At 35.3% G+C, this 12164-nt stretch overlaps 1 protein-coding gene across 14 annotated transcripts in view; it reads left to right on the top strand.

The window, feature by feature from the left end:
• Positions 1-12164, top strand: part of LOC134529594 (kinesin-like protein KIF13A) — a 150550-nt gene that overhangs the window by 30573 nt on the left and 107813 nt on the right. For all 14 annotated transcript variants that reach the window (XM_063363859.1, XM_063363860.1, XM_063363858.1 and 11 more), the window contains exons 5-8: positions 477-590; positions 1412-1659; positions 5999-6113; positions 11208-11420. In XM_063363859.1, coding sequence (XP_063219929.1) covers positions 477-590; positions 1412-1659; positions 5999-6113; positions 11208-11420 — 690 coding nt within the window. The remainder of the gene's footprint in view (positions 1-476; positions 591-1411; positions 1660-5998; positions 6114-11207; positions 11421-12164) is intronic.

Here is a 12164-nt window from a genome sequence, read left to right as displayed (position 1 = left end):
TTTATTGTCATTCCTACAGTATTTCCACTTTCTACAGTTGGAGAGCTATTAAATGCCTGCCATGAAATTGAATAACTTTCCCTTTGTGTACCCTTTCATTGGTTCTCTCTTTCCACCTCATATTAGTAGCCACGGTTGGACAGCGGTCAAATCATTCACCTCCAACCAAGGCGATCCAGGTTTGAGGCCATGCAGGTCTAAGCCAGATTTTTCGCAAGCTAGAAACATGGTGGACGTTGCCATGTGCCGGTGTGTTTTCCCCGTATGCTTCCGTTTCCCTCACCCATTCATTCCATCAAAGCTCATCACCTTTCATTGTGTCTCAAGATCTCACATTACTATATACAAAAATATTTTACTTGCATACCGTGCTTCTTATCTCATAACAGTTGTTAATTTTTGCTGTATCCAATATATATATATATATTTTTTTCAAAATTATTTTGTTGTTTGATTGGAAAATGTCTGGTTTACAGGTGCATGACTTGTTGGACCCTAAGACCAACAAATCAACTTTGAAAGTACGAGAACACAATGTTCTGGGTCCTTATGTTGATGGACTTTCTCGTCTTGCTGTTACTTCATTCCAGGTATTCAATTACTATGTATTGAATGATTTAACATCAAACAGTTAAACTTCTCAATAACGGGCACCTCTGGTGAAAAAAGTGCCAACTATTAAGAAAAACATGCCACATAAAATTTAAATAAAATTGTTCCAGAGTTTTAACACATGCTCTGTAGATAAACTCACTTCAGCAACAAGGTAAAGGACACTTTCTTCATAAACTCAGATGACAATGGAAAGGCAAGTTTGGAAAGGAGGGGAAAATGAAATGGACCACCTGTAGTTGCGGAAGCTAATTTACCTGAATATTGAAATATTTTTAATTACATAAAGCAATGATTTTCATAATTGAGGACATATTCAGCTATGGTGCTCACAAAACATTAAACATTCCTTGATTTCAACTTGTCTCTCACTGTAGTCACAGTGATCTGGATTATTTATTTATTAATTCATGATTCTTATCACATTCTCTGGTGTTCTTTTCTTGCACTCCAAAACCTTGATGATTTATAAGCACTGGGGTATCTACCCACAAACAAGGCACATAAACACCTTAACTATCCTTTTGAAACATTGGGACTTTTGTTGACATTTAAGACGGCTCTCGCATCAGAAATATTTAACAAATTACATTTATTAAATGAGGGAAATTAAAAATTAAAATTAATCAGGCTGGGTCGGGTTAGACTGCTGACTTCTTTTACAAAACCATTACTTTTTTCCTTAAAGGGACTAAATTACTAATGTACTAAGGCATGAGCCCAACTGAGTTACCCATAGCTACTCATGTAGTCATATTTGATTGATGGTGCATGCACCACTGAACTACTTGTTTGTTAGGACATCGACAACCTGATGGCGGAGGGCAACAAGTCACGCACAGTGGCAGCTACCAACATGAACAGTGAGTCGTCACGCTCCCACGCTGTATTCTCTGTGGTGCTAACCCAGACATTGACGGACATCAGGAGTGGGGTGTCTGGGGAGAAAGTCAGCCATATGTCACTGGTGGACTTGGCCGGCAGTGAGAGAGCTGTCAAAACTGGTGCTGTTGGTGAGAGGCTAAAAGAAGGTTCCAATATTAACAAGTGAGTTTTTACATCATCAGTATCTGCTTATGTTCTTTTGCTTTAGCTAAAGCACTACACATGTTTGATTACCCCTCATCGAAGGATTACACCTTCCAAAAATGTACCTGTTTCATCAAAGGGTGATCAGTAATTTGAAACTGTGATTTTATATTGTTTTAACATATATTTTATATTGTTTTAACATATTTCTGAAGGGGAAATAAAATAAAATATATTTTTCAGAGCAAATATTATTGCAAGGAAGGAGACTGGTTAAAGTAGCTCAGATCTGAAATTAAAATACACTATTAGAGTGATGAGATACCACTGCCTTTAAATCTTGTCTCCCTCTACAGGGTGTGGAGGTTGTTTTGCTGAAGAAAAAAAAAGAACTCAGTCAAAAACAAAAACCCATTTCAGTTGTAATTATTATGTTATTTACAGCTCAGGTTTCACCCGCATGTATTATTTTACTAGGTGTGTACATCATAATATTTAATTTATTTTGAGTTTGAAGTTTGTGATTGTAATTTTTTTGTCATCACGTTTTGGAACTCAGTGCTTCATTGTACGGTGTCTGTAAAATTTTTTTCATGTCTAAAAAATCTCCAACATTTTTATAAGATTTGTGAAGAAACTTAAGCAATATATTTTCAAGATAGATTTTGATTTGCTTAAGTTGCATGAAAAGTTAACTCATTGTGTTTCAAATTCAGTTACCCAGAAAAAAAATAAGGTTTGGGAAAATGTTGATGGGAAAAGATTTTTCACTTGAGAATTGGCACAAATGGTTAATGCACATTTTAACAATTCCAAAAATTATATCCAAGGGGAGTTTTAAAAGTTGGCAGGTATCTTATTTTTGGTTCACTCACACAACGTTAAAACCAGTTTTGGTTTTTTAGGATGTTTCTTGAAATTAAAGTATGCAATAAAAGTCTACAGGCTTGTACAAAGTTACTTTACTTGTCAGTTCAATACAGTAAAACTAGCTTAAGAAGTTGCTGCATAATAGGTTTTCCCATTTATAACATTTATAATTATTCCCTTCATCACTTCCCTATATCCCTATGTTAATTTTTCCCATTCAAAACGTTTGCATTTATAGATGCTTCCTGCATATAACATTCATCATTTCAGGAATAAAATAATGTAATAAAGTTTATCTTTACACTCTTAAACTTCATTTGTAGTTAAACTTTTAGACAATTGTTTCAGAACAATAACAGACATGACTGTCAAAACCTTTGCAGCATGTAGCACGCTGTTACAATATATTTTTCGACCAATCATCTGCTTGCATTCGTATCCTGTGTGAGGCTGTTCCATCTGTACATCATTTCCCTCATTTGAGTCATAACGTCTGATGAATACACAACAAAAATAAACCACTGCCCATTCGTTGACCTGATTGCGTGACACAACTGGTACAGCAATATGAGGAGCTAATTCAGTTACATTGTTTGTTGAGCACTGTGGTAAAAATTTTATATGGTGGATGTAATGATCAACATTTTAGTTTACTCATCTTGCTATGATTTCCGTTTTTGGCCGGACTTATACAGTATTTACCAGTAAATTGTGCACAATTTTTCGTAAAACGTGTGTGAAAAATTCATGGCACGAGGCTTATTAAAAACTTGACAACGCCACATGGCAACGCTGCATTACGCACACGTATCTTCAAGCTCCAAGGTTGATTGACCTGCTACTGCTTAAAGGAATGACAGACGTCTTGCATGTTGATTGTGGTTTGTGATTTTGTTTTTCTGTAAGAAGACCTTGCAATGATTGCCAAAGGTTTACGGTAGCGATCATTTACGCATGCAGAAAAAAAATCCTAAAATGATTTTAAATAAAGCTCAGGATATGAAAACTCATGTCTTGGGTAGAAAAAAAAGTCTTGGAAAATCATATTCGCAATTGGAGGGGGGAAAAATTGGTTTTGAGTGATGGTGTTATTGCAATAATAAGTTTATTTAAAAGGTGAGAAATTATAGCGTGAGCTGCCTCAGCAATTTTCAGTATATTTTGTTTCTAATATTTCTAACATGACATTGATTTCGGTCATTTGTGACTGAGATGTTTATGGCGCTTTACTGTTGTAAACAAAACAGCTGTGATCAGTAGCCATTACATTGACTTTTTTTTCCGGTCCGTCACGGTAAACATGTTATTATTGAGTTAATCTATAAATAAAATTATTATTACTGTGTATATTTAGATACATGTTTTACGACAAAGAATTGTACTGAAAATATTTATAAATTTTGTAATACCCGTGAAGCAAAATTAAAGAATGCAGCAAAAACATAACCACAGAGGTTAACACCAGTATCAATAATGCTAACTGTGCTGAAGTTATTCTATCCGCTGGATCTATTTACCGCCCAGTGCGTCATTGTACAGAGAGCTTGGGACAACAGCCTATGCGATTCCACACACCTAAGGCAAATTTTGTCTCTGTTTTTATTTCTTTTACATCTAAATGTGCAATGATGCCTATAGACCTAAGGACTTTGCCACAGGTGCCTACTACATTAAAAAATAAAATTCAAGAGTCAACCATCGTACAGGTAGCATCAGTCTCTCTGAGAGCCTCCTTGTGTGGTTTTCAAGGTATCTGTCACAAACATTAATTTTCCCCCACATACTTTGGCCATTGGTAATGATAGAGCTTATACATACGAGTCTTCCTACAGGTGTATACTACCAACAAAAAATTAAATTAGAGAGGCAGTCACTGTACTGGTTGCACCAGGGCCTCTGAGAGTCTCCAATGTGTGGTTTTCATGGTAACTTAACAGGTAATTCAATAATAAACATTTAAAAGTAATGCGAGTCTTTTAACCAACAACAAACATTTTGGTAATGGAATCCCCACAAATGGTCGAATTTTAAAAACGAAAGCTAAACAAACTGTGCATAACCTAAGTATGTCATTTAAATGATTTTTTTTATGTAGCAACTGATCTGTTCTATTTCCCTTTTAAGAAGTTTTCCGTGTTAATAAGTTTTTATCATTCAGTCCCTTGAAAAATGTCATACCAGGGTTTTACTGTGGTTTGGAGTGCACTCATTAACAGTTCATATTTAAGAGTGCTGGTCTACTCACTTTTGTTAAAGTAGATCGGATATACTTGAGCAGAGGGTGTTTATCTACTACCTGGTGGGAATTCAGGTCCCTGGCCGACTACTTCCTTGTTGTTAATGTTGACGGGTAGACCCAGTTGGAAGCTAGATGTGGGTCACCGGCCGCTCCGTGATTCCCACTTGACCCGTGACCACAGTGTTTGTGTGCCAGTAATTCCTCTACTTTTAAACTGCCATCTCCATGGCAGCTTTACTCGTGAGCGTAATTAGCCGCCCATTGATTAATAGCTCCTTCAATGCCTGCTACCTCCAGCATGAGGAATGCCAGTCTACCTTTACAGAAGTCCATTGTTACTGTCTCATCACGTCCCGCAGCTATTTGCTGCTGTGCGCTCGCCATGCGACCGTCTTGCTCCGCTCTCTGCTGTTGAGTCTCTCACCACACGCCGCCGCCCACTGCACGCTCTCACCCGCTCGCCTCTGCCTGTCCGTGACGCCATCGTGCATGCGCAGACACGAGTGAACATTCTTAACTTTCTATTCCTTTTGTACACTGGCATGCAAAAGTTTCATACACACAGACAGCACAAATAGTGAATAACTGTTCAGGCTCAAATAATTGTTATTTGCTCTAAAACTGAGTTTAAAACTTATCGAGCCTATACTGTCATTTGTCCTAAAGTTGTTCGTCCTAATTTTGGTTGTCCTAATGTCATTTATCCTGAAGTCGTTTGTCTTAGTCATTTGTCCTAATTTTAGGACAAACATTTTGGGACAAACAACAGAAATGCACTTTAAGGACAAAAAAATTTAGGGCAAACAACGTGCACTCCTCAAGACTACAGGCTGCCTGTACTACTACTACATAGTACATCATATGTTATGGTGGAAGTGTGTACTACACGTGTGCACAACTCAACTCAAGGACTTAGGTGTATAACAATAGTTATGGTTGGTAATGAGTGACAAAATTACTCTCATACTGCATTGATGATAATGCTGTCTAAAGGTTGTCTGAAAAGGCAGATTTTTTGGTGAATGTTGGGTGGTGTTTTTTTTAAGTGTGTGTGCATTCTTGTGGTCAACAACTATCATTATGTCAAAAAGGAGGTATTTGGGTCTCTGTAACATACTACAGAATATACTTTATAATCAGTGAAATCCTATATTTTTGCAGTTTTCTCTAAGTGATTTATAATTATTATTAAAATGTAAACTATAAAAACTGAAATGCTGTTAACTTACGTACACTGTTTAATTTCAGGTCTCTCACAACTTTAGGTCTAGTCATATCGAAGTTAGCTGATCAAGCATCAGGTGCAAAGACGAAGGACAAGTTTGTGCCGTACCGAGATTCTGTTCTCACGTGGCTTCTGAAGGTGAGTGCATTGGCAAAGCATTTATATAGATCAATTCTAATTGCAGGGTTACTAAAAAGTTGGTAATATGTCAACACATGATGTCATGAACAAGTAGCTTGTATAAATTGCTTAGACAACATAGCATGTTTAGATTTCATTTCCACGAAGTGGCATTGTGGTAGAAATCTGGTTTATCATTTAGGAGAATGCAGATTCAAGTTGGATTCCAGCAGTCTCGTTTTTGTTTTTCCATGGTTTCTCTAAACCACTATAGGTGAAGACTAAAATGGTTTCTTTCTATAGGTTTTGGCCAATTCCATCCTTAATCACTTTGATTTTTGTAGTTGTATGTCTCCAATGCTAATGAACTTGCTGTCAACAAGACCTAAAGCCATGAAAAAAAATGAGGCCCAACTGATTTATCTTTGACTTAATGAACAGAATGGGGATCATAATCTAGCATGCCAAATCCTGATGGCAACGATGGGTAAATGCCGCTCTTGCTTGTGGTGTGCTGCAATATACTGGAGAAAATGTGCAAAGCGTAAATCTGGTGTATCGTAATACAAGTACGTAACAGTGGTCAATGATCATACAAGTTCTATTGTAATACACTACTTTGCAAATTGTTCATCACGGGGTGATTGAGTAAGGCTTACCTCAAGTTTGACCAAATGTGTTGCTGATTTTTGAAGCCGATGCATTGTGTCAGTATCTGTTGTTTTGGAATGATCTGTGAGCAAGGGTTGCACTCTCGGTTGCCACGGTGTTTGAGTGGACACATCACTCTCCTCCCACTAAGGCTATCTGGGTTTGATTCCCAATGGAAGTCAAATACTAATTTCTGCAAGTGGCAAAAGTGGTGTATGTTGCAGAGAGCTGGTGGGTTTCTTGCGGTAGGTACTCCCATCTCCCCCACAGTGTTTTGTAGCTGCTCGATCCCACCGTTTCATTGATCGTCAGCCTATATCGACGAGAAATAAACAATAATTTCTTCATTGATTTGGGGTTCTGTGTTGCAGTAATTTTGACCTCATGATAAATTTGCCAGGCAGTATTTGATGTTGATGATGATCTCATATATACATGTACTATTTTTATACCTTATTGACTCCCTAAGAAATGGGCAAAGTTAAGAATGTGTTACGAATCAGTTTGGCCTGGTTAAAACAATTATATATAAATAATACAGAACACTCTTCAATAATTTTGGGACTTGTAGAAATTATCTGGAAAGGTCACAAGTGTTTAGGTTGGACTTCCCACATGAATTTAGGCTGGCTGGTTTACGGAAGGAAAAAGTTCTAAAAAAGTATTTAATTTTTGGTTATTGGGATAGACAAAGAATGCTCGATACCAAGTAATTCAGACACAGTTCCACAAGATTTTCATGCACTTTTCATACTCAAAATGCACAATATGATATAATGTGTCTAAGCAAAAAAACTGGAACAAGTTCTCTAGAAAAAAATTAATAACTTGCAGATGTACAGCCAAGGAAAAACAATGTCTTTGAGATGATGCAAAAGTTCGCTATCACTCCGTCATGGGCTATTAAAGATGTCTACGGTCATAACTTCTAATTTTAAATCTAAAAGGAAGGTTGAAAACGACATAGCCCACATGGTCTCCCTGACCAGTCAAGTCACAGCTCTTATAAACTAGCAAATCACAACACTTCTTATGATATAGAACTACTTATAACATAGAACTTCTTATAATATAGAACTAACAGTGCCCTACTGTATTAAAATATAGTTAAATAACTGTGTATATTCTTCTGATTGGCTGGTAAAATAACCTTCAATGAAAACATTTCTCCGTATTAATTAACAGAGAGGCGCAATAACTGTAACACCTGTCATTTTTTTCCATCATAAGAATACATACACAATATGCCAGAACACCTTTGTTATAGAATACTTTCTTCAAGTTCAGCGTTATGGAATTGCACACCTTTGTTTCACTGATAAAACTGTCCACTGTTCCAGAAACAATGCCAGAACTTACGAATGATTCTAAATGTGAAAATTATTGGATTAATTTAATATTTGTATTAAATAAGAAAGTGAAAAACACCTTTGTGCAAATTGTCAATTTGTCACTAGACTGAAAACAAGTAATGAAGGATCTAAAATGATTAATACAAATAAAATATAAGATTCTTCCAAAAAATTATTTAAAATATTTACAAACGAAATACATATTTTATCAAACTAGGGCCCCGTGAGCTTGAACCTTTATATCCGCATTTTATCGTAGGTACAAAAATATAGTGCCCTCAAACATGTTGCAAAAATACTGATTAAAGCTGGGAGGGTGGGGTTCTGCTATGCTACAAATGAAAGGAAAAACATGTGCAATATTAATTTAAGGATACCACCAGCAAGAGTTACATGTTGACAGCTAGAGATAAATAGTCTGCCACATTTTATGGTCTTATTTTAGTCAGGAATTTGAATATCCAAATTGAAATCAAAAAGCCCAAACAAGACATTCTTAGATAGTAAAATTAATTCGTAAGTCCAAATTTTTTCTCTTTGTTGGTACAAATCTAACAAGGGGAGGGCACAACTTGGGAATTTCACTTTGGGATGAGACTCGATGTATTAGAAGTATACCTTAAGTGTGTTCACCCCAATTTCAAGAAAAAAGCCTTTGAATTTAGCTCATTTTATATACTATAGTTAAGTTTCACTCTGGCCAACGGTGCAGTGGCTCAGACGCTTGGGTTTCTATTCTCGATGATGGTCACTTTTTGTAATAATTAAAATTTTTTAAAAATAAATCTGTCATTCACAAATATTATTTTATGTATTTAAAAAATTATTTTTTAAATATTACTTGATATTAATTAATTAAATTATAATAAGGTGTATAATAATAGTATTAAATAGTGTTTATATTAATTAAATTTAGATTATTTATAAATAATTCATATATTTTGTTTTACAAACAAGAACCTGTATGTTAATAATCATAAAAATGTTGGAAACAAACAATTTTTTGGCATCTTGCACAATTAATAAAAGATTAATAATATATGAACAATAATGAAGTAGATCTGTTGGAAAACATTCATTCATTCAAGAATAAACTGGCACGTTTGTTCAGAGTTTGCAGAGAAATAAAAATGATATAACTGTAGGAAAATTATATGAAATAATGGCGTAAGCAAAATAAGTTACCCTATTATCCTATTCAATAGAAACTGATAGAAACGCAACTACTCACGTCAGGCCAAATTGGTTTCAACCAAATATTTTGTAACTGTTTAAAATAAATAATTTAAAACTTTTAATACATTTATTTATAACTATTATTATTATACCCATTATTATATTATATTATATTATATTTGAAAGAGTGAATTATTACTGTAATTTAAATTTCAAGTATGTAATATCTAATAAACATTTTTTTTAATATATAAAATAAAATAATTTATATTTAAATTAATATTTGTAAAAAGTAGATTTACTAAAAAAAATTAATTAAAAAAAGTTACTATCAGTGAAAATCACAACCAGTGTGTCTGGGCCGCAAGCAAGTACGTTGCCACCTAGGCCGCTGCGATGTTGGCCACAGTGAAACTTAATAGTATATAAATTGTGCTTAAATCTTCAAAGGCTTTTTTCTCAGAGTTGGCGGGTCAGGGGCAGTGCACTTAATTATTTTAAGGGGTGAACACCCTAAAAGTATACTATTAATGCACAGAGTTTCATCCCGAAGTGAATTTCTCAAGTCGTGCCCTCCCCTTGTAAGTCTAGTAAATGACACAGGGTTGATATATCATCTGAAATGTATTGGTTAGTTATGTTTCTTACTTATTTCCCTACATATAAGAGGATTCATATACTCGGGCCAAGTTTGTAAGTTAAGACATCACCAGTGATTATAATGCATACAAACTAAAGTTATAATATATGTAAAAAGTCCACTTTAATGAAGGTCCCACTTCACTCTAATCAAATCACATCACATATTTTACACTTGATTAATTTTTAAAATTTTACTTGATATTAAAATATATGATTTGGTAAGTTAGTGAATGTTCTCAATATGGAATGGACATCTTAGCACTGTACTACAAGCATAGAGTGAAAACAGTTGAGTAACACAAACAAGAGCATTTAAATTTTGGAAAAATCTGGGAGACTCCATGGAAATATCTGGTACTATTCAACACTTTAAAATAAGTTCTCTGGCAGGTGCTGATATTATCTGAGCCTAGAAAGCTCTATGTCCTATGTCTGTAGTGCTCCTTTTTTGTAGCCTTGTTTTCCCTTGCCCTCTTCCCTTAGACACTGATTCGAAAAGAGTCCTAGGTACACTTTTGTCTGGTAGGAAATTAGATTAACATGATTGGTGCTTTTTTTAATACACTGTATGTTTCACCCCCACCAGTTTCATATTCACTACGAGGTACTCATTAACCAACAAATAATTTGTTAAATTAAATTATATAATATGAATTTGGTTTTGTGACTACATAATCAAGGAGTTGGAATTATCTGCTCCAAAATTGTTATTTAGGTAAACCATCTTTCTAATCACCTTCTCAGGCTGTGTGTTTTTACCCGTAATCGTAGATTGGGAATCAACAGACTTAATAATCAGGCTGACTAGTTTGGAGCTTCACTTTGTACACACTTCAAGAACACGTGTTTCATTTCACAACAAAACACATGGCTTCCAACTTTGACATAGTGTGCCTTGATATCCAAGTTAATGAATGCACCCTGTTTCCATATCGGGTAATTTGTACATAAGTGGGGTATAACTGTGTTTTACTGTGCACCAACTGTTTTTCCTTGTCTTGCTAACACACCTGTACTTGATGGCAATATAGTGGTTCAGTTGAGTAGCCTTATAAGTGAACAGTATGCTGACATAGTGCCTATGCTTGCATTGGAATGCTAATTAAGAATTTATTGAAGAGTCTGATCTTTGTTAAGTTGAAAGTTATTCTCCTCCATGTATTTTTGTATTCCAATTATTCTGGACTTTTTCACTATTCCAGGTTTACAAAGTGTTTTTATGAAATTTTTTGTGTTTTAGTAACAGAATTTCAGATAGTAATTTTTAATTAATGTACTTTGTTAATGACAGGATAATTTAGGAGGCAATAGCAAAACTGTTATGGTAGCCACCATTTCACCTGCTGCCGATAACTATGAAGAAACATTATCTACACTGCGTTATGCAGATCGTGCAAAACGTATTGTCAATCATGCAGTTGTGAATGAAGATCCAAACGCACGTATTATACGCGAACTACGTCAAGAAGTAGAAGCATTGAAGGAAATGCTAAAGCATGCTACGGTGAGGATATTTATGTTTTTAAAATTTTTCTTGCAATATGATTTTAGGTGTTGTTAATTATTAATTTAGAGATTGAAAATAAATAAATTATTTTTTCAATAATATTCTTTTCAAAGTAAAAATTCAAATACTTTGGGATTGCAGATTGAAGTGATGTGTTTAGATAGCTGATGGGGTTTATTTTCCTGTTGGGGCATGGCTCTTCGGTGTTGTTTATTGTGTAACATTGGTATGGAGGTCCCTGATAACACTAGGCATTGTGCAGCAGTCACAGTGGCAGAGCGGTCAGATCACCAAGGGTACCTGGGTTCCATTCCTATTCCTTACAAGTGTGAAACGTGTTTAACCTTGCAGTGAATGCGGGGAGAGACTGGGGGGCTTTTTTGAGGTTCTACTGTTTTCCTACCCAGTCATTCCGTCCATGCTCTATTCTCATCTCATTACCTAATCGTCTTTTATGAGCTCAGTGTTGATGAGATATTAAGCTAAAATTGGTTTATCCACTCGTACATTCAACAGAGGCAGCAAATTTTGAGGTAGATCCAAAAAAAAATCAAGCGTGGCTTAGTATGATGACCGCAGGTTAACACCCAGTACTACTAAGCCATGGACAAGAATGAGTAATGCTTTGTTTTAGATAGTTGTAGTTTTGCCCAAGTGTGAGCAGCAGCACATGCAAGATCCTGTGCATATGTTTATGCACTGCATTGCTAGTTCTGTTGAAATCTTCGAGAGGTAGCCAAT

This window comes from Bacillus rossius, chromosome 2 (assembly GCF_032445375.1).
Source record: "Bacillus rossius redtenbacheri isolate Brsri chromosome 2, Brsri_v3, whole genome shotgun sequence".
Lineage (NCBI taxonomy): Eukaryota > Metazoa > Arthropoda > Insecta > Phasmatodea > Bacillidae > Bacillus > Bacillus rossius.
Note: the sequence above shows the minus strand (reverse complement) of the source record. Positions and strands in the feature narration are given on the sequence as shown.